We start from the raw sequence: 23,494 nt of genomic DNA, 5'->3' as shown, positions 1-23,494 counted from the left end.
AGTGTGGAAACGGCATCTCGATATTTCTGTATGTATAACACATGTAGACATTTTGACAATAAAGCTGACTTTGACTTTGAAAGATATGCATTATTATCAAATCCATTACATTTTTCAACGGAGCATTTTCATAATGTGTTCACTTGAAAGATAGACATTTTGCAAACATACATCTAATTATTGTTTAAACGTAAATGTGTTTTTTAATGCAGCAAACCCATTATTTGTTCATTAAAAGAAGGAATGAGGATGTGCAGCCGAGGCAGAGGTTTGCTCTCACGAATGGCTTTCTAGTTTTAATAATAATCTTCATAAGAGACCCAGCATACCAACAGGGCCCCTAGTGACATGATTTCTACTGCATTTCCTTCAGTAGTCATCAACATCTTTCTACATCGGTGAAAGGACAGCAGTGTGGAAGAAAGAAAGAATTGGAGGCGTAATTGTTACGGTCTCTTGAGGTTGAGACACGGAGGCGTCTTAAATCACAAGAGATTGTCGAGGGAGTCGTCCGTAAATAAGCGTTAAGTAAATGTCAACTGAAGGCCTCAAAATGCAAACGCTGCCGAGGAGAGACGCGTTTCAAATCAGTTGAGAGAGGTTCGGTTAGTCAATGGTGTGTGTGTGTGTGTGTGTGTGTGTGTGTGTGTGTGTGTGTGTGTGTGTGTGTGTGTGTGTGTGGTATGTGTGTGTGTTTGAGGGGTCAGAAAAAGGGGGGGGGGGATATGTTCGAAAAGGCTCTTGATTACATTATAGAGGCTGCTAACAAAAAAAATAAATCAATGGGCCACTGTGAGTTTATATATCCTGATCAGATTTGATGACGCGTGTGTGTGTGTGTGTGTGTGTGTGTGTGTGTGTGTGTGTGTGTGTGTGTGTGTGTGTGTGTGTGTGTGTGTGTGTGTGTGTGTGTGTGTGTGTGTGTGTGTGTGATGCCTCTTCTTCTTCAGGCTATGAGTTGGTTGCTAATCCCTTTTAGTCTTTGCTTTTGATAGCTGTCATTTTGTGTTTTGAAAAACGTGCACATTCAGTTCAGTATATCATTCTACTGATGTACGTCGCAATAATAAACACTCACAATAAGTAGATTGTGGTGAGTTTCCATTATTGGGATGATTGTGGAAATCCTGAGCTCGCTTTCAAGTTAAAATCCTGATAGAAAAGTGGGAAAAGAGGCCAGATTTGTTTTTTAACTGAAAACATCATGAAATGATCATGTAAGAAAGAACAGACTCTCACAATGCTGCTAATCTGTATTATTTACTGATCTTTTATTTGAAGCAGGGGGTCATGATCTATGACGACCTTATTTAAAGGGGACCTATCATGCAAAATTCACTTTTTGATGTCTTTTATACATCAACATGTGTCCCCGGTGCGTCAGGGAACTCACGCAGCGTCAGAAAATAAAACCCCCTCTCTTTTCCTCCGTACCCAAATCTCTAAAAACGGGGAACAACGGAGCTGATCCAGATTTGCGTCCGATATGACGTAACATCTGAAATGTGGACCCACGGCCCTATCAGAAACGTTGCTATCAGAAACAATGCCCGACTGTTTTGGACGTAATATGGTCGGTGTTTACATTAGCATCGCTAACACTCAGAGCTAACCTGTACTGGAGAGCATGTGTGTGAAGAAGCAGGAAGTACAAAGGAACTCACCTTGTGGTATAACCGGCAAGAGAGAAAGCCTTTGAGCTCCAGACTGTTTCAGATCCTTGATAATCCATGATATGGCGTTTCATCACGGCAGCATTTAGTTTAGACAGTAGCTGCCGGGTCCCGCATGAGCTCAGACCCCTCCTTTTTATAAATCACTTTTTTATTTTTTTTAAAGCTTTCTACCCAAATCAGCACTTTTGAAACAGGAAGTGAAATGGAGGGATATGAGGCATGGCTAGAACGGGTGACCTGTTTGGTATTTTGAGTAAAACACTTCATAGACATGTTTTTAATATATTTTTGATATATCTGAGACCTATGCTATTGCTTAAAAATAGCACGATAGGTGACCTTTAAGTTTGTTTTATTTTTATTTTTCAATACAATAATGTTTCCAATGCAATAAAAACAATAGTTTCTTTGGTACAGTGATCCCAGTATGTGCCATAGTGACATATTAGGGTTTCAAGGACATTTTGATGATTAGTGGGATAAATTGTGATCGCAATTATTTAGGCTAAGGGGCGGGACATCTCTAATGGTTGACCAATCACAACAGAGCTGGCCAGCTAACCAATCAGAGCAGACTGGGCTCTGGTTTCAGACAGAGGGTGAAAAGAGGTGCTGCAGCACAGGCAGTATGAGAGCAATAAAGAGCTTTTTGAACATTAAAGCATGGAGACATGTAGAGACACTACATACTGATATACACCTGAACATCAGCAGGAGAGGACTCTTTAAAGTAGAGACACTACATACTGATATACACCTGAACATCAGCAGGAGAGGACTCTTTAAAGTAGAGACACTACATACTGATATACACCTGAACATCAGCAGGAGAGGACTCTTTAAAGTAGAGACACTACATACTGATATACACCTGAACATCAGCAGGAGAGGACTCTTTAAAGTAGAGACACTACATACTGATATACACCTGAACATCAGCAGGAGAGGACTCTTTAAAGTAGAGACACTACATACTGATATACACCTGAACATCAGCAGGAGAGGACTCTTTAAAGTAGAGACACTACACACTGATATACACCTGAACATCAGCAGGAGAGGACTCTTTAAAGTAGAGACACTACATACTGATATACACCTGAACATCAGCAGGAGAGGACTCTTTAAAGTAGAGACACTACATACTGATATACACCTGAACATCAGCAGGAGAGGACTCTTTAAAGTAGAGACACTACATACTGATATACACCTGAACATCAGCAGGAGAGGACTCTTTAAAGTAGAGACACTACATACTGATATACACCTGAACATCAGCAGGAAAGGACTCTTTAAAGTAGAGACACTACATACTGATATACACCTGAACACCAGCAGGTGAGGACTCTTTAAAGTAGAGACACTACATACTGATATACACCTGAACATCAGCAGGAGAGGACTCTTTAAAGTAGAGACACTACATACTGATATACACCTGGACATCAGCAGGAGAGGACTCTTTAAAGTAGAGACACTACATACTGATATACACCTGAACATCAGCAGGAGAGGACTCTTTAAAGTAGAGACACTACATACTGATATACACCTGAACATCAGCAGGAGAGGACTCTTTAAAGTAGAGACACTACATACTGATATACACCTGAACATCAGCAGGAGAGGACTCTTTAAAGTAGAGACACTACATACTGATATACACCTGAACATCAGCAGGAGAGGACTCTTTAAAGTAGAGACACTACATACTGATATACACCTGAACATCAGCAGGAGAGGACTCTTTAAAGTAGAGACACTACATACTGATATACACCTGAATATCAACAGGAGAGGACTCTTTAAAGTAGAGACACTACATACTGATATACACCTGGACATCAGCAGGAGAGGACTCTTTAAAGTAGAGACACTACATACTGATATACACCTGAACATCAGCAGGAGAGGACTCTTTAAAGTAGAGACACTACATACTGATATACACCTGAACATCAGCAGGAGAGGACTCTTTAAAGTAGAGACACTACATACTGATATACACCTGAACATCAGCAGGAGAGGACTCTTTAAAGTAGAGACACTACATACTGATATACACCTGAACATCAGCAGGAGAGGACTCTTTAAAGTAGAGACACTACATACTGATATACACCTGAACATCAGCAGGAGAGGACTCTTTAAAGTAGAGACACTACATACTGATATACACCTGAACATCAGCAGGAGAGGACTCTTTAAAGTAGAGACACTACACACTGATATACACCTGAACATCAGCAGGAGAGGACTCTTTAAAGTAGAGACACTACATACTGATATACACCTGAACATCAGCAGGAGAGGACTCTTTAAAGTAGAGACACTACATACTGATATACACCTGAACATCAGCAGGAGAGGACTCTTTAAAGTAGAGACACTACATACTGATATACACCTGAACATCAGCAGGAGAGGACTCTTTAAAGTAGAGACACTACATACTGATATACACCTGAATATCAACAGGAGAGGACTCTTTAAAGTAGAGACACTACATACCGATATACACCTGAACATCAGCAGGAGAGGACTCTTTAAAGTAGAGACACTACATACTGATATACACCTGAACATCAGCAGGAGAGGACTCTTTAAAGTAGAGACACTACATACTGATATACACCTGAACATCAGCAGGAGAGGACTCTTTAAAGTAGAGACACTACATACCGATATACACCTGAACATCAGCAGGAGAGGACTCTTTAAAGTAGAGACACTCCATACTGATATACACCTGAACATCAGCAGGAGAGGACTCTTTAAAGTAGAGACACTACATACTGATATACACCTGAACATCAGCAGGAGAGGACTCTTTAAAGTAGAGACACTACATACTGATATACACCTGAACATCAGCAGGAGAGGACTCTTTAAAGTAGAGACACTACATACTGATATACACCTGAACATCAGCAGGAGAGGACTCTTTAAAGTAGAGACACTACATACTGATATACACCTGAACATCAGCAGGAGAGGACTCTTTAAAGTAGAGACACTACACACTGATATACACCTGAACATCAGCAGGAGAGGACTCTTTAAAGTAGAGACACTACACACTGATATGGACCTGAAGATGAGCAGAATCTTACGATCAAACAAACGAATTAATCATATTCAAACATGTCTGCCCTATTATTCATTAAAATTACCTAATATACTACAACAAGAGAATATGTTAAATAACTAAGCCATTTTAAAGGCTATCACATATGTATAATACCTGAGGTAATGACTTTTAAAGAAGCTCTCGTCACCTTGCATGGAGAACTATTTTTGCTATTGAAATGTATTGTGTTAGTCCAGAGCAGACTCATTTATTCAATTACATTTGAAAAGAATAAAGACGGTGAAACATCCTACCTGGCTTCTTTGTGTGTTTGTATTCTTTCCTGTGAAGAGGATTTTTCCTGTCGGGGAACAAAAAGGCAAAGTCAGCGTCACGGTGTTTTCTTAAAAGAAGAACTATGGCAAAAATAAATTACGTTTTCTCAGTCATTAAAAAGTCATTGTGAAACAGACGGATTTTTTAATGCATTTTTTTAGCCTATTGTTAGGGTTAGGGTTAACAAAATGTTATACATGGGAAGTGTGTGTGGGACGTGGGTGTGTGTGGGACGTGGGTGTGTGTGTGGGACGTGTGTGTGTGTGTGTGGGATGTGGGTGTGTGTGGGAGGTGTGTGTGTGTGTGTGGGACGTGTGTGTGTGGGTGTGTGTGTGGGACGTGTGTGTGTGTGTGTGGGACGTGTGTGCATAGCTGCGGGAAGTAGGGGTGCACCCCCTAGAATCTGGAGAATCACATTACGGCCGGCACCGCCTGTAATGTGTTTTTAAACGTCATTATTGAAGTTGCGCTGACAGGCGACGGAGGTCCACCGTGTCCCCGCAGCGAGGCTACCCCCCCTCCGTTGACAAATCACGAGCACCCCCCCTCCCCCCATTGACAATTTACCGCACCCCCTGATTAAAATGACTTGTCTGTGGGATGTGTGTCTGTGGGACGTGTGTGACGTGTGTGTGGGACGTGTGTGTGTGACGTGTGTGTGGGACGTGTGTGGGACGTGTGTGTGTGACGTGTGTGTGTGACGTGTGTGTGGGACGTGTGTGGGACGTGTGTGTGTGACGTGTGTGTGTTTTACTCTGAAATACATCCTCCAGAGTAGGGTTGCACATTTGGAAAAATTTACTGAATTGTGATTATTTTAACTCTTTATTGCAATTGTGATATTATTAACAACATTTGAAAAAAATTACCATTTATTAAACATTAATTATAATACGGCTCCAGATAAGATGATGACGATGGATTCACATTGTCATTGGGAAATATAAAATAAAATGGTCATGGTTTGATTTTGGATGGAGGATCTGGAGCACCACAATCATTATTTCAGAATAATATTTAGATATATTTTGCCTTTATTGCGCTTTCTGTAATTTGGATATTGTGTTAGTCGATTTTGTGATTTTGTTTAGATTCATTGTGCAGCTCGACCTCTGACACAGCGCTCTTCTTCTGCTTGTCCTCTTGCACTATTAAGGAGCATCTTGTAATGTTGTTCCATTAATATCAGCTTCATCAGGTTTCCCATCGTGCCTTTAAATCCCTCCTTTTATAGTCCATGCTGTTATTTCTCACCTGTAGCAGTCGGTGCCAAAAGGACACTCGGGTAAGTCTTCCTCCTGCGTCTCATCTTCCTCCTCTTCCTCGTTGTCGGTGTCCCCGGGGTGGCTGCTCTCCTGGAAATGCATCGGGTTCTTCCTGCAGAAACAAACAGGAAGGTGACGAGAGGTCTTGAGAAACATAATGGAGAGTCTGCACATTGAACATTTGAACAGCGTGTTTCCAATCTGCTGCGTGTCCCTCGTTACAGGATGTGCATTTTTATTAAAAAAGGACCAAACACTGACATTTTGGAGAATTTAAACCACAAACTGGGGCAAAATGTTCCTTTAGAGCTACATACTGTGGTGGTAAATAGATTGCATTCATATAGCTTTGTTCGAGTCTTTACAACCCCTCAAAGCGCTTTACACAAGCATCTATGAGTTTCTAGAAAAGTGCTATATAAGTGTCATATTATTATTATTATATACAAGTCAGCATTCACACACATTCACACGGAGGCAGAGGATATATTACATTACATGTCACTTGTTAGACGCTTTTATCCAAAGCGACTTACATACTCAATACTGTGGACAACCCCCACAGGAGCACTTTGGGGTGAGGTGTCTCAGGGACACAACGACATGCTGACTGCAGTGGGGTTTGAACCTGTGCCCCCCTGATTTGAACATCAGCGCACAACCCACTGCACCACACGCCTACATACAAGGTTCAGCTGTCCAGTTCGAGGATGACCATTTGTGTTTTCCTCCAAATATGGAGCACTTATTTTTTAAGAAAGGCAAACAGGTCGTGTAACAAATTAGAATTAGCATTTCTAGAGATATTTATGGAATATATTCTCCATATATATATTATCTCTCTCTATATATAAGTTGCAAAAACCACAAGACAATAATAATAGTAACAATAACACTAAAATATTTGATAAACACGAAAGGTTTGTCCCCCATCACACCGGTCTCCATCTTGCTTGTTGTATACATTACATTTAATATTCCATTCCCTACACTCTTCATGTAAATAACATCCTGCTTTATATTGGTAAATGGACTGGACTTATATAGCGCTTTATCCAGTCTTTACGACCCCTGCAAGCGCTTTACATACATGTCGTTCACCCATTCATACAGAGCAGTCTTACTCTAGGACCTAACATTCACACACCGTTGGCCATCGGGAGCAACTCAGGGTTAAGTATCTTGCCCAAGGATACATCGACATGTTGGCTGCACGGGCTGGGATCGAACCCACGACCTTCTGGTTGAAAGACGACCGCACCCCCTCGCAGCCACAGTCGCCCATATTGTGTCTAAAGCCCTTCACTAGTGTTTTATTGTCAGAGTTGATCGATTTGTGTATATTTTCTACTTTTTAATGCTGTTTTAATTGTCTCTCGAGATGTTTAAATTCTAGTATTGTTGATTTCTACTCTTTAATTTCTTCTTATGTGCAATGCCTTGTTTTGTTTTGTTGTTCTTCATGCTGCTGCAATGCAAAAATGTCCCAATTTTTTATCAATAAAGTACCTCGTATCTTATCTCATCCATGAAGACAGTTTTGTGTTTATTTTGTCGCGATTAAGATCAGTTTTTTAGGGCCAGAGCTTTGAAAAAATGATAATTAAAAAACTTGAGATGTGTACTTTTGGGGGGGATTTGGTTGACTCTACACTTGGCCGATTCGTCATCCTGTGAACGACAACGTTTTGACTGATTACAGGGAATGTCGTTAGTTTAGGAGCTTTGTAAATCCGTGAGATTATTTTCTTTACTTTGTGAAAACAGAATTATTTTTTAGCTGTTTTTGGACGACTCTTTATCTTATCTTGAAGACGCAGGATCTCTCGAGGCTAAAAGCAGAGAGAGATCTCAGAGAAGTTTTATTTCATGTGTTCCTTGTTTCATGTTTATCCCCTTCTCACATCTCTCTGTTCGGGCTCGAAAGAAGCTCAGCTGTTGTGCTGATTCTCAGTTTACCTGTAGCAGTTCTTCCCGTACGGACACGGCGTCCTGAGTCTGGCATCTGCTCGCTTAGTCTGCTGTCGTCCATTCTTGATCTTCTTCTCCTCGTCCTCAGATTGACTGATTTTACTCGTCTGTGTTTCGGTGTTTGCTGCAGATGTTCCTGCTCCTCCTTCCTCCTCCTCCTCGTCCTCCTCCGTAGGGAAGCCGTCAGACTCGTCGCTGATCCCAGATCTGTTGGATTCGCTCTGAAGACGACCTGAAGGCTGCTCTGAAGGAACATCCTGAGAACGGACAAAGACGTAAACGTATTGTCCCTCGTGAAGTGTAAAGCATATAAGGTAGATCATTTACATTTCAAGACTGAGAGTAAGTCTTATTTGGATTAACAATGAATACATTAATGGGATAAAACAAACACAAAGGGCAGTAAAAAAACTTCAATAACCACATGTACTCGCTAATAACTCAACTGTTTTAGACTGAGTGGCTTCCTGCTGTTCATCACTCATCTTCCTCCTTCTCTTCTTCGGCAATTCCTCCTCGCTGAGCTCCTCTTCAGATGAGGAGGTCTTGGTGGGCGTGGCCTGTTTTGCTGGTTTAGTGCTGGTTGAAGGTCCTTCAGAGCTGGTTGAAGGTCCTTTAGTGCTGGTTGAAGGTCCTTTAGTGCTGGTTGAAGGTCCTTTAGTGCTGGTTGAAGGTCCTTTGGTGCTGGTTGAAGGTCCTTCAGAGCTGGTTGAAGGTCCTTTAGTGCTGGTTGAAGGTCCTTTGGTGCTGGTTGAAGGTCCTTCAGAGCTGGTTGAAGGTCCTTTAGTGCTGGTTGAAGGTCCTTTAGTGCTGGTTGAAGGTCCTTTAGTGCTGGTTGAAGGTCCTTCAGAGCTGGTTGAAGGTCCTTCAGAGCTGGTTGAAGGTCCTTTAGTGCTGGTTGAAGGTCCTTTGGTGCTGGTTGAAGGTCCTTCAGAGCTGGTTGAAGGTCCTTCAGAGCTGGTTGAAGGTCCTTTAGTGCTGGTTGAAGGTCCTTTACTTCTCTTTAAAGCTGATTCAACGTAAATGGAGGAGAAAATACAAAAGTTGTTTTTGATTAACTTGTTTTTCACAGAAATGCACGAAAAATGTAGTGGCCTTCAATGTTAAAAACAGCAACGTTGATAGGAGTACAATAACCAATACATCTGTTTGTAACTTTATCTTTTTTAATCTTTTATCAAAGACTTGTCTCTGATCTTTGAATATTGTGAAATACTGAATATGGAAAACAATATTGAACAGGATAAATGTTCTCTTGGTGAAATTGTTTCCACACACAACTCAACACTCATTTTGTGAAGAGATCACAAGACATAATAAAAGACAAAGCTTTTCATTTAAAATAGGTAGCTAAGTAAGTGAGTCATTTAGTAGGTAAGTAAGTAACTAATTAAGTAATTTAGAAGGTAAGTAGATAAGTAACTAAGTAATATAGTAGGTAAGTAGCTAACTAACTAAGTACCTAATTTAGTAGGCAAGTAGGTAAATAAGAAAGTAGAGTAACTTACTAACTGACTAAGTAAGGTGGTTAGTAAGTACTTAAGTAAGTTAGTAAGTTAGTAATTTAGTAGGTAAGTAGGCAAACAAGAAAGTAAGTCAGTCTCTAATGGCGCTTTTCCACTAGGGGTAGTTCCGGCTCAGGGCTACTTTTTCACCTTTTTCTGGCCCTCCAAAATCGAGGTTCTTACCGGGCCAACAACCGGGCTGAGTATGCTAACCGAGTGACGTAAACACTCACGACTGCTGAATGGTCCGAGAGAATCGCTGGCAAGGGGGCTACAACTAGGGCTGCTCAATTAATCGTATTTTAATCGCAATTAGGATTATGGCTTGCAACGATTACGAAAACAACGTAATCGAAATAAAACGAATATTTTTTTATTATTATTATTACTTTATTTTTTTTATTACTTTTTTTCTTTATGTTGAATTATACTTAAAGTTCAGGGTAAACTGATAAAAACATACTGTTCAAAAAAAATTCTCCAATAAATTGATGTTTTCAAAGTAAATGGATAATCGTTTTTAATAATCGTGATATCAATTATTGACCCAAATAATCGAGATTATGATTTCTGCCATAATCGAGCAGCCCTAGCTACAACCACAACAAAATGAACATATTTGACCGTGATTTAATTGTAATACACGTTTCAAAATGATACCGAAGTAACAACATACTGATACCGGCCTGCAGAAAGACGGCAGGCGAAAAACCTTTTAAAATGCGTGTTTTCTGAATAGAGATCGGATCGATCATGCTAAGCTAACGTTGTATATGCTCACAACAACGGCCTACAGACATAAATTAACCAGCGACTGTATTCACCATGACACAGGCAGTCTGTGGTTTGTACTTGTTTAAATGTTGTCTAGTTTCTGAACAGATATGAGGAGCTGTGAGCTCTGAGTGCTAACAGCTAACGGCTGTGTTGTTTTTCTGGGGCTCTCATTGAAGATGACGTCACAGCAGTTTTACGCAGCGTTGCTCCGCCCGCCGAACAGCCGATCGCCCCGCCTACACTGCGTTACTATAGTTACTACCCCAGTTGGTAAACTGTAATGTAAACTCAGCATAAAGTGAGCCTGGCCAACCAAGGCCTAACCATACCGTACTAAGCCGTGCTAGGTCCTGCAGTCGAAAAGCGACATAAGTAAGTAATTAAGTAAGTAACTAACTGACTAAGTAAGTAGGTCAGTCAGTACTTAAGTAAGTAAGTTAGTACGTTAGTAGGTAAGTAAGTAAGTAAGTAAGTAAGTAAGTATCTAACTAAGTCAGTAACTTGTAGGTAAATAACTACCGTAAGTAAGAAAGTCAGTAATATAGTAGGTTAGTAGATAAGTAAGAAAGTAAGCAACTAACTAACCAACTAAAGTCAGTAAGTCGGTAAGTAATTAAGTAAATAACTAGAATGACTCAAATAAATTAAGCAAGTACACAAACTTGTATGGAATCAAAGTACATAAGAAAAGCCACTTAATTACTTTCCATCACAGCCAACATGTTTCAACGAAGTCAAACTCTAGATTTGAGCACATCAGTGAAAAAGTCTCAGTGAAAGAAAGCAGACTGATGTTTCTAAACTGAGAGCATCACGAGTTTCTCCTTAGGAAACTGGATCTTTTCCATCTTTGCACTTCTCCCAGGAACACTCGTCTCTTTAAGTGCGCAGAATGGAGGCCGAGAAGAAGTCACGGAGCATCTGCTTTCCTTCAGAGTAAATATTACAGCAGCAGACGCTCAGGGGAGTGGAGGATCTACCGTCCTCCTTTAGTCATCAAAGATCATTGTAAAATACAGAGAAAGGTTAGCTGCCATGTTGCTCTCATATTCAGTCTCTTGTTTATGTCAGTTCATCAACGGCCACAGCAGTCGCTCCTCAAATACATTTGGGGAGGAGGTGCTGTACTGACATTTATGTTTGTTATTGACATTTTTGTGTTAGCTGACTGGTTTTCTATTTATATATTATTCCTTTTTTTCTATGTCTGTTTTTCTATGTCTGTCTGTCTGTCTGTCTGTTTCTCCTGTCTGTGTGGGATTGTGTTTGCCCTGGTGTCAAGCAGTATTAATATTGTTACTCTACCTATTTTTCTATAAAGTGAAGAATTGTTTATACTTTTGATACATGCTGATAGAATAACTGTATGCTGTTGAAAAAACCCAATAAACAAAGGTAAAAAAAAAAATATATATCCCAGCAGTCATCATGATTAAGGGACGCCTCAGACTGGATTAGATGTTATTTAAGGTCAATGATGGTCTGCTTTTTTTCAGGTGCACCTGGACAACATCACCTGGAAACAGACCCTCATTCCCTCAGACACTCATTCCCTCAGACACTCAGGGGATTAGAGCTGAAGACGTTGAAGTGTTTTAAAACAGTCCCATTGTGAAAAAAAAGGAAAGGTATGTTGAGGCTTTTTAACTAATGCCTGACAGCCTTCTAAATCCTCTGTAGACCCGTGTTATCTCCAGCTCACAAGTTAATTATTCTGTGAGAGATTATGAGATGAGTTATCACAAGAAAGCAAAAGCTACAATGTCTGCCTGTTTATTGAAGTGCAGTCTGCTCTGATTAATAATACTACTTGATATTATTTAATTTGATTTAACTTGATTTGACATGTTCAGCTTTTTAAATATGAGTAATAATAATAATAATAATTGAGGGGGAAACCTTTTTTACTGACGTTAGTACACAGTCCCAACTATTTCGTGGGTTGCTACGGATACAGTAGCAATAAAGCCAGCGCTCACCGCACTGAGTATTACTTTTCCACATACGAACACAACTCGTCCCGTCATGCACGCCTCATGCCCGCCGTACACACACACACATGGAAGGGGCGGTCTCTCCCCCCAACAACAACTTATCATAACTGTGCACATCTTATACTTATTTGATAACTACTATATCCCTTGGTTACTTGAACACACTACAATATTATTAACCAGTGTCCTACCTTATTCAAATATTGATATACGAAATATTTATATTGGAACAGTTTTCGACGTAGTAATGCTGTAATATATTTCAGCCACTAGGTGAAAGGTGCCTTTATAAATAATTGTATTTAGAAACATTTCAAGGCTCTCAAGGTCGCCGTAATAAATAAAACCTTTTCATTTCTCATGTTAAGGGCCTGATTTAACAATCAATACGTTTCTGTGTCTGAGTTTCTGAGTAAACTTCAATCAAACATCAATAGTACTCTCCAAAATGAAAAAGACTGGATAAGAAATATACATAATCTTATATCCTTACAATTATTGTTAAAGCTCCGGACATTTAAGACATTTCCAGTGCTTGAAGAAGAAAGTAAATGTATTGATTCAAGGATACACTCACAGATCTAGCTGGTTCAGGTTGAAGTATTCAAAATGAGGACAGACACATGAAGAAATAAGTCCTTAAAGGTCTCCATTTCTCATCAATATATCACAGGTCTCAGATATATACAGAGCCTGTCTCTGATTGGCTGAAACACCAAACAGATCATTGCAGTATTACCCACAATCCCCTCTGTTTCCAAAGTGCTGATTCTCTGTCTGTGACTTTAGATGAAAACAAGGAGCCCCTCCCCACGCCCCTCTGAGACATTTGGTTACAAAGAACTCAATGGAGCTCTAGGAGGAGATTCAGGTGATAAGGGGGGGGGGGGGGTTACCTTGGTTGCTGATTGGCTAATGGTTACTCAAGACAACACATCGTTATGACATCATAAAGTGGCCAAAATCTGATCAGCTCGTTTTCAGACAGGTTTTTATAGAAATGGATCAAAAAGAGAGAGAATCTTTGTTCCTGAAACTTTCAGAGTCTCTTTCCACAGAGGGGACACATGTTGATGTAGAAGAGACATGAGGAAGAGGGGACACATGTTGATGTAGAAGAGACATGAGGAAGAGGGGACACATGTTGATGTAGAAGAGACATGAGGAAGAGGGGACACATGTTGATGTAGGAGAGACATGAGGAAGAGGGGACACATGTTGATGTAGGAGAGACATGAGGAAGAGGGGACACATGTTGATGTAGAAGAGACATGAGGAAGAGGGGACACATGTTGATGTAGGAGAGACATGGAGAAGAGGGGACACATGTTGATGTAGAAGAGACATGAGGAAGAGGGGACACATGTTGATGTAGAAGAGACATGAAGAAGAGGGGACACATGTTGATGTAGAAGAGACATGAAGAAGAGGGGACACGTGTTGATGTAGAAGAGACATGAAGAAGAGGGGACACGTGTTGATGTAGAAGAGACATGAAGAAGAGGGGACACATGTTGATGTAGAAGAGACATGAAGAAGAGGGGACACATGTTGATGTAGAAGAGACATGAAGAAGAGGGGACACATGTTGATGTAGAAGAGACATGGAGAAGAGGGGACACATGTTGATGTAGAAGAGACATGGAGCAGAGGGGACACATGTTGATGTAGAAGAGACATGAAGAAGAGGGGACACGTGTTGATGTAGAAGAGACATGAAGAAGAGGGGACACATGTTGATGTAGAAGAGACATGAAGAAGAGGGGACACATGTTGATGTAGAAGAGACAGGAAGAAGAGGGGACACATGTTGATGTAGAAGAGACATGAAGAAGAGGGGACACATGTTGATGTAGAAGAGACATGAAGAAGAGGGGACACATGTTGATGTAGAAGAGACAGGAAGAAGAGGGGACACATGTTGATGTAGAAGAGACATGAAGAAGAGGGGACACATGTTGATGTAGAAGAGACATAAAGAAGAGGGGACACATGTCGATGTAGAAGAGACATGAAGAAGAGGGGACACATGTCGATGTAGAAGAGACATGAAGAAGAGGGGACACATGTCGATGTAGAAGAGACATGGAGAAGAGGGGACACATGTTGATGTAGAAGAGACGTGAAGAAGAGGGGACACATGTTGATGTAGAAGAGACATGAAGAAGAGGGGACACATGTTGATGTAGAAGAGACATGAAGAAGAGGGGACACATGTTGATGTAGAAGAGACAGGAAGAAGAGGGGACACATGTTGATGTAGAAGAGACATGAAGAAGAGGGGACACATGTTGATGTAGAAGAGACATAAAGAAGAGGGGACACATGTCGATGTAGAAGAGACATGAAGAAGAGGGGACACATGTCGATGTAGAAGAGACATGAAGAAGAGGGGACACATGTTGATGTAGAAGAGACATGAAGAAGAGGGGACACATGTTGATGTAGAAGAGACATGGAGAAGAGGGGACACATGTTGATGTAGAAGAGACGTGAAGAAGAGGGGACACATGTTGATGTAGAAGAGACATGAGGAAGAGGGGACACATGTTGATGTAGAAGAGACACGAAGAAGAGGGGACACATGTTGATGTAGAAGAGACCTTTAAGACATGAACTCGTTACCTTTGGGGATGTAGGAGGAGGAGGAGGCGCTTTGTGAAGCTGCTGCTGCCGCCATCATCCAGGCGGGTAAAACTCTTGTCCTGGTTACAGACGGAGAGAGGACATTTTGTTTGTCTTCTTCTTCTTCTTTTGGTTGAGCAGAATCTCCCTTTATAGAGGGAAAACAGAAAGCACTTAGCATCAGTGAACTGTGTGTTTATCTCATAGTCAGTAAAGATGATCCAGCTACACGTGATTCCTTCTTTCCACACAATGATCTTTAGTGGAGCACAGTGGGTCTGTCATCATAAACCATGTGACCTGCAGAGACATTTAACCGGTAAAAGCCACAGTTAGTCTCAGTTTAAGACAAGTAGAAATATAAATTACAGTTAATCCATGTATTTTGACAACCTCAGTGTCTGACCTCTTTTAAGATATTACACTAAAACTGTTTTTGTGCCGCTGTGAGCATTTCTAGTTGAACATCTTGGAACTGTTCAGAAATCCCTGGTTAGTTCAATCAGGGGTGTCAAACTCAAGGCCCGGGGGCCAAATCCGGCCCGCGACCTAATTTTATGTGGCCCCGCAAGAGCTTGCAAAGAACATAATATACAATACAAGTGGTGTAATTGTTGAATATTTACTTTCAATGATTTGCCCTAGACTTCTGCTTTCAGACGTAGTTATCTAGGAAGGTATTACCAGGACTGATAATAATCCAATGCAGGGCCAACAATGTAATAGAATACATTATTTCATATATATTATATATTTACATTTATAAAACGGACAAGTCAAATCAAGCAATCTGATTGGTTCTTAGCCGTGATATACTGAGCGTATACCACGGGTAGAATCGTAAGTTACTTTTCACAACAAGTCAGTATCCCTCCGCGTCTGAGAAAAACAGTATACCGCTTCGCGTCGGGCCGAACCACGCCCCTTAGCTGTGATATAATGAGCATATACACCACGGCCTGTCGTGAGCTATTGCTTAAATGTATATTTATATATAATTAAAATTACAACCGGCCCTTTGAGTGCAACCATAATGCTGATGTGGCCCGGGATGAAATTGAGTTTAGGAAATGGAGGAGAAGTTTGTCTTGGCCGTAGATGTCTATCATTGTCCTCTAGTGCTGCGGCTGAGTGTTGTTCTTTCATCCCCACAACACAACACAGCGACTACATGTTGTGGTTTATTATTCCCTCTCCTTCAGATACACTTTAGGATCTAGATGGCTTCTATCTCCCCTTCACTTCCAGAAACCAGTCTCTATTAGCTAGATGTTTTATCCAATTAAAATGTAAGACATTTAACCGTTCATCATAAAAGCAATCGATCAAAGACTTGATGAGGAACATCTAACAGTTGCACCCTTAACTGATTCATTAAGGAATATAAAGCAAACCTTGGCCCTGTTTGTTTTTACATTACATTGCATTTAGCTGACGCTTTTATCCAAAGCGACTTACAATAAGTACATACGACCAGGAAGACACAACCTTGAAGAAAACAGAATCATAAAGTACATCAGGTTTCAAAGAGCCAAGCATTTCAAGTGCTACTCAACTGGCTATAGATAAGCCAGTCCTTTATTAGTATATAAGTGCTCTGTTAGCAGTTCTTTGTTAGTAATTCTATCGCTCGAGGTGGAGTCGGAAGAGATGAGTTTTCAGTCGGCGCCGGAAGGTGTGTAAGCTTTCTGCCGTCCTGATGTCAATGGGGAGCTCATTCCACCATCTTGGAGCCAGGATAGCAAACCCACGTGTTTTTGCTGATGGGAACTTGGGTCCCCCTCGCAGCGAGGGTGCAGCGAGTCGTTTGGCTGATGCAGAGCGTAGAGCACGCGCTGGGGTGTACGGTTTAACCATGTCCTGGATGTAGGAAGGGCCAGATCCATTCGCAGCATGGTACGCAAGTACCAGTGTCTTGAAGTGGATTCTAGCAGTTACCGGAAGCCAGTGGAGGGAGCGGAGGAGCGGGGTGGTGTGGGAACTATAGGAAGGTTGAAGACCAGGCGAGCCGCTGCTCACGCTGTTTACTTCTGGAACATGATTTTAATATATTTATTGGCTATAATTGAAACGATTTTTTGTTCCGTTCCAATTCTACTTTTTTCCTTACATATACTTACCTTGAGAGGGTAGCATACTGTATGTTCATGTCTTGTCTGACATACGGTGTAACATCTCTATAAATTAAGCATTACACAAATATATACTTCTGCTCTGTTGCGTCTCTGCTGATAAAGACTTTGATGCGATTCGAACAAACCTTTGTTAAACTTCTTTTGTCGGCTTCCTGCTGTTCTGACGGAGCTGCTGGTGTCGCCTCCTCCTGAGGAAGAGACTGTCCAACAGCAGGAGGAGGTTCCACATCTGGCTCAGGAGAAACAAGACGCTCCTCCTCTTCTTCTTTTTCTGCTTCTTCAAACATCTGACTGTTCCTACGGGAAGAAAACAATACTTTAAATCAAACATTCATCCTCATGTTTGTGAATGTAGCAATCTGAATTAATGACACAAAGGAGACTAGTTTAAAGAGTCCCTATTTTGCTTCATGGGGGTTTTCCTTTTTCCTTCCTGTCGTGTGTTATATAGGTTTTCCCCCTCCTGCCTGAAACACCTCGATTGGACTCCTTTGTTTACTTCAGGAACATAGTGACATCAATTTGTAACACTTGCGCTTCTATTGGCTCGCGCTCCAACACATTGTACACCATAGGCTAAGGGGCGGGACATCTCTTTGCGGTTGACCAATCACAACAGAGCCGGCCAGCTAACCAATCAGAGCAGACTGGGTTTGGGTTTCATAAAGTTACCTTATATAACCTTTATACACTAAGGTGCTGTATATATGTGTGCGTTTGTGTAACATTTTAAAACTTCTTAACAACTAACGGAGATTTTCCTGAGAGAAAGGATGATGTGAAATGAGAGCCTTAATGCTGTTGCTCTGAAGCGACCTTCAGTTTCTCATGAATTTAAGATGAGGCTGGTCTGAACAGCGCGGACATCTTCTGGAGTGTCTTCTTCCTGTGTGCTTGATCTAAACTTCAAAGAGAGATCTTCAGGACAACACGAGGGAAGGTACCTCATAGATAAAAGACTGCAGAAGCTCAAAGACTGCATGAATCAATCTTCTCCTTAATGCTGGGTTTTAATTTGAGTCGACACAAAACACTTAAACTGAACCTCACTATCTCTGCCGTGCAAAGATAAAAGATAAGACTGTAATCAAACAGAGAGGAGCAGCGTCCTCCGTCTCCGTTTAATTACCCACGAAGACGGGGACATCGCCGTAAACAAGATTCATCTCTTGACGTTGAGCGTGTTTCAGATGTTTAAGTACCTGGGAGTGCGGTCTCCTCCGCCCACGGCCACCACCCTGTAGATAAACTGACCCGGCATCAGCGAGAATACATCTCCATCCTGAAGAGGGAGCCAGACGTCTCTCTGCAGAGGGCGAGGGTCGTCCGACAGCAACGACTGAACGAAGCACGGGTTCAGGTGGGTCTGAGGGGGGGAACAGTGAGAGGATGAACCAATGAACTCCAGCAGCTATCTAAACTAAAATTATTTGAAGGTGAGGAAAGTTAAAATGATGCTTTTGGGGTTTCCCCTTTCCTGTAGTGTGTTATTTAGGTTTCTCTCCCACACACTCCCCCCACTGCCTCCATTGGGCTCCTTTGTTTACTTCTGTAACATCACTATGCAACACTCAAGCTCATATTGGCTAGCGCTCCAACACATTGTACGTGATAGACTAACGGTACGTCCACACAGCAGCTTTAGACGAATCTTCCACCGCTTCCAACGCTTCTCTGCCCATTGACTTTGAATGGGGATGACGTCACTTTGCCTCGCTTTTCGCCGAACTGCATTGTGGGGGAGCGAAGCAAAGATTTCCAGGATGTCCAGGATTCAAAAGTTGAGCAATGTTCAACTTTTGAAGCTGAGCTGGAAGCGCCAGCCAATCAAACACGTTTATGCAAATCTGACAGTAGAAGCGCTAGCCAATGAAACCGCGTGTAAGCAGGGAGAACCAGACCGCAGTTCATTTCCTCATATTCCAAACGAGAAATTACGGTAGCAAATCACCCGGTTCTTTACGACCAGAACTATTAACGGGATACAAACCGGAGGAACCAGGCATGGAGGGAGGTGGCAGAGACAGTGGGGGAAACTGGTAGGCTTTCGCCTGTTTGGGGAGTTTTTATATATATATATATATATATATATATATTGCTCGCATAAAATCCCCGGGGTTTTTTGCTTCGTATGTCGGGGGCGGGAGATTCATGTGATTGGTTGTTGGTCGCGTTGCTAGCAAAAAATCCCCAAGCTGTCAGACACGCCCAGCTCCAAGATTTTCAAGATTTTTGAAAAGCTGCTGTGTGGACGTACCGTAAGGGGCGGGACATCTTTAAGACGTTGACCAATCATAACAGATCCCGCCAGCTAACCAATCAGAGCAGACTGGGCTCTGGTTTCAGACAGAGGGTGAAAAGAGGTGCTGCAGCACAGGCAGTATGAGAGAAATAAAGACCTTTTTGAACATTAAAGCATGGAGACATGTCCCAGTAGAGACACTTTAAGCTTCTAAATATCTCAAAGAAAATGACAATAGTTGCCTCCCTGTTGCACCTATGTTATAACATGTGAAACAAACCTGATGAACTGAAATTCATCTGTGTAAGAACATGTATTTAATATAACTAACTACCAAAATTAATGCTCTGTGAAGAATAGTTTTTTTTCCAGCTTGGGATCAAAAGATCTAATTTATTGATCGACTGATTTCTCCTCACAATTAGAAAACATCTGAAGTGTGGTGACTGTTGAGGTTTAATTATTCAACTCACATTTGGAGACGTGTTGATGCATCAACAGCCTCTTAAAGTCAATTCAGGAAATGATAATCAGAAGATGTCGGTGGGATATAACGCTGAATAATCTTTTCTAAACAGACCTCGATGTGAACTCGAACGAATCAATACTTCCTCCTGGTACAAGACACAGAGGCATGTGTTTACAGCAAATAAGTGGCGACTTTTCGGCAATCATTGACAGCCATTACTGCTGAAACACAAAATCCCTCTTCATGGCAGGGACAGGAATCTTCCTTCCATTACAGGGAAGACAGAAAGCAAGTGAAGTGCATTCAGAGATTGTGCGTTTATTTCCTTGAATGAATCGGCAAAATGTGGTCCTTCCTCTAGATCTATCTGCCGGATGAAAACCTCTTCATTCTTTTAAGAAAGAAATATGGGAACTAAATCCTAGAAACACCATTGAGTAATAATAATAATGCAATCCAATACAACACCACCAGAAACTAGTGCGCTAAACAGATACATAAACACGGAAATGTTGTCAACTGGAGCACTAATATTTGTTGACAAATGGATAGTTAAAAAATAATAGCCAGATTTGTTTTCATTCAAAACTGCAGCCTCTCAAATATGGAGATTTCCTGCTTTTCTCTTTTTTATTGTAAGTCGCTTTGGATAAAAGCGTCAGCTAAATGCAATGCAATGTAATGTTATATAATTATTAAATATTATTTTCTGCATCTTAAGACTTCACTTTGTTCTTTGAGAAACTGCTATGGGAGTTATCCAGCATTTAATTGAATAATCGATTAAATAATCAACAGATTAATGGATAATTAAAAATATCGTTAGTTGTAGCCGTAGTGTCATTACATGCTTTGCTAGTTTTATATTTCAGTAATTTCAGATTACTCTAAACATTATCTGTAGTGTTTCACATGTTTGCATTAGGCATCCATTAAAAAACTGATCTCACACAATAAAATACATTATAAAGAACTAAGACACGAGGCGGTGATTTATGCGACATTAACAGAATTGATATTAAAAAACAAAGCTTTTGTAATAAGGGTCACCGTTAAACTACAAGTGAAACGAGTGAAACAGGCAGGAGCAGTGGGGTGTTTCATTGTTGTTATTGATTATGTTTAGTGCGAAGACGTACCGGCTTGAGGCGCAGCTGTCCGTTCAGGTTCTCCAGCAGCCCGTGAAGTCTGGAGACTCTCTTATCACTGACCTGAGACGACACAGCATTAATTAAACAGGAGACGCTTCAGTCCAAAAGGAGTTAGATATGTTTAAATAAACTGATAGATACAGACCACTACCGTAATTTCACCTGTATTTTATAAGAATAACACCTGTGATGGTACCCAGAGGATAAGTGTGTGTGTTTCTACCACCTAGTTACTTTAAGTTTTTATAAAAGACTAGTATAAAAAGAAAACTTCAACATTCATGCAGTAAATAAAGTATTAATATACGTGAATTTTTGATTTATTTAATTTATTTACAGATTTTCCATTTGTTTTTTTATTATTTATAACAGAACATCCCTCCTTGTATGTAATGGAAGTGAAATCAGGCCATGTTTAAATTTGAGAGACACAGGTGTACAAAGAAAAGCAATACAAAAAACATGCTGGGAAATCTGTCCTTTTGGTGAGAGCTGTGATCAAATCAGGGCTACAACGGCAATGTTGTACCGGATCAGGAATTACACCTCCATGTTCCGGTGGGACAGAGTCCTCCAGTGGTTCAGAGGAACACCTGCAGCTCAGCGATGACAGGTTCTTTAGTTTGACTCTTTTGGAGCATGTTTTTTTAAAAAAGATATTTATTTAAAATCTCACCAGTTAGCGTGATTACAGAAATTACAAGTGCTACTGCTGAGTGCAAAAGAAGTCGAAAAAAGTATTCCCGCTATAATACTACTGAATACAATAGACAATTAGATGGTTTTTACTCATTATTTAGTGAACACACACAAACCATTGCATGAAAAAGGTCTTTAACCCTCAAAATAGTAGCTGATTTATTTGCTGTCAATCAACTAATAGATTCATAGTTTCAGCTTTGCTATACACTGTAATTAACCTGAATCTTAAATTGTGAATTAACCATAGCTGTAAGGTAGAAAAAGAACAAACTATTCACTATTCTATTTTAGTACTTACTACATCCCACTAACACATGTACAGGAATATTTTAAATGGGTACTCAGTCACGCTAGTATTACACTAGCAAAGAGTATTAACAGGACAAATTGAAAGCAGGAATATTGGTCAGTATTTGCAGAGTTGATTAGCAGTTTTCTCTTTGACTTGAAGCTACTGAAACTTACTATTGAATGTCAATTTGACCAATTTATGGGTGATATATAACGTGTGTCTGTTAATAGTCTGTTGTGCAAATGTTTTACTAGAGTTAAAATAACACACTGCATTTACAGCAATATGTATTAATGTGCACTGTTTCTTAAGAGTACTGCAAGTATCCAAACCAAGCCAAAACAAAAGTAGTATTATGTGAGTCGCTTTGGGTAACTAACATTTAGTTAACATTAAGCTGTCTTTGGCTCTTTTCTGCTGTAACAAATGTACATTTCCCCTCCGTGGGCCGAATAAAGATATTCTGATTCTGAAAAAGCGTCAAATAAGTAGTCATCAATATGTAATGTAATACATTAAAAGGACTCACTCCCAGTAAGGGCCCCCTGCCCAGCACCGTTTCCCCCGGAGGAAGGTGGATTGGTTCCCCGCTGCCACCGTCCACCGGGAGCAGGTCGAAGCCTGACATCTGCACCGCTGGTCGGGTACTGGAGGGAGCTTCACCCCAGTTCACTGGAGCCACTGGTTGATAACACATAAGTAAACAACAAACAACCATTTAGTTCAGGGGTTTTTGAAAAGCTACACAGGACTTACAGTAATAGTGGAAGTAAACAGCTTCTAAAACTTGTGTTTCATTCAGTTGCATGGACTGTAGTCAGCTAAGGTCTCAACAAGCCATCCAATAATACACTTTTACTTCTGCCTACCTGTTGTGAAGGAAAACAGGATAGTTATTTGTCTCTCAGGATAAAAAACTCCACAATCAAACCGACAGCACAGAAAGCATTTACAACTCTAGCTGCAGGATTCAAAACTTCCGGGATTCTGAGGAGTCTGCGCAGTAGACCTCTGTCTTTTGGATTTCTGCACACACTTGAACCGAACTCCATACAGATTTATCCCATTTAAAATGTTATCATTCACTCGCGAATTATTTGTGCATTTTAAAAGTAAAAGAAAGACGGGTTATCAACAATAAATACAACTATTTAATTCGGCATACATTTAACAGACATTACATTCTTGTATTGATAAATATTTCAACTTATTCATTTGGTTCACACTTCTTCCTCTACACTTGTGGTCATCGTACTGGATTTGAGTAGCCAGATATTAGGA

At 40.7% G+C, this 23,494-nt stretch overlaps 1 protein-coding gene across 2 annotated transcripts in view; it reads right to left on the bottom strand.

Annotated features, from left to right (window-relative positions):
* The window catches only part of aplf (aprataxin and PNKP like factor), a 26,490-nt gene extending 3,322 nt beyond the window's left edge, over positions 1-23,168 (bottom strand). The window contains exons 1-10 of one of the 2 annotated variants that reach the window (XM_034088267.2): positions 23,083-23,168; positions 22,743-22,894; positions 21,208-21,279; positions 18,560-18,723; positions 17,483-17,654; positions 15,223-15,370; positions 8,768-9,330; positions 8,310-8,578; positions 6,340-6,462; positions 5,064-5,110 (exon numbers count right to left, since the gene is read on the bottom strand). In XM_034088267.2, coding sequence (XP_033944158.1) covers positions 5,064-5,110; positions 6,340-6,462; positions 8,310-8,578; positions 8,768-9,330; positions 15,223-15,370; positions 17,483-17,654; positions 18,560-18,723; positions 21,208-21,279; positions 22,743-22,841 — 1,657 coding nt within the window. In that variant the 5' untranslated portion in view covers positions 22,842-22,894; positions 23,083-23,168. The remainder of the gene's footprint in view (positions 1-5,063; positions 5,111-6,339; positions 6,463-8,309; positions 8,579-8,767; positions 9,331-15,222; positions 15,371-17,482; positions 17,655-18,559; positions 18,724-21,207; positions 21,280-22,742; positions 22,895-23,082) is intronic. The other variant, XM_071203732.1, reaches the window with a different exon arrangement.
* Positions 23,169-23,494: the final 326 nt, after the last annotated feature.

The sequence above is a fragment of the Pseudochaenichthys georgianus genome, chromosome 1 (genome assembly GCF_902827115.2).
Source record: "Pseudochaenichthys georgianus chromosome 1, fPseGeo1.2, whole genome shotgun sequence".
NCBI classification, from domain to species: domain Eukaryota; kingdom Metazoa; phylum Chordata; class Actinopteri; order Perciformes; family Channichthyidae; genus Pseudochaenichthys; species Pseudochaenichthys georgianus.
The sequence above is the reverse complement of the archived record's forward strand: the minus strand, read 5'-3'. Positions and strand labels throughout refer to the sequence as shown.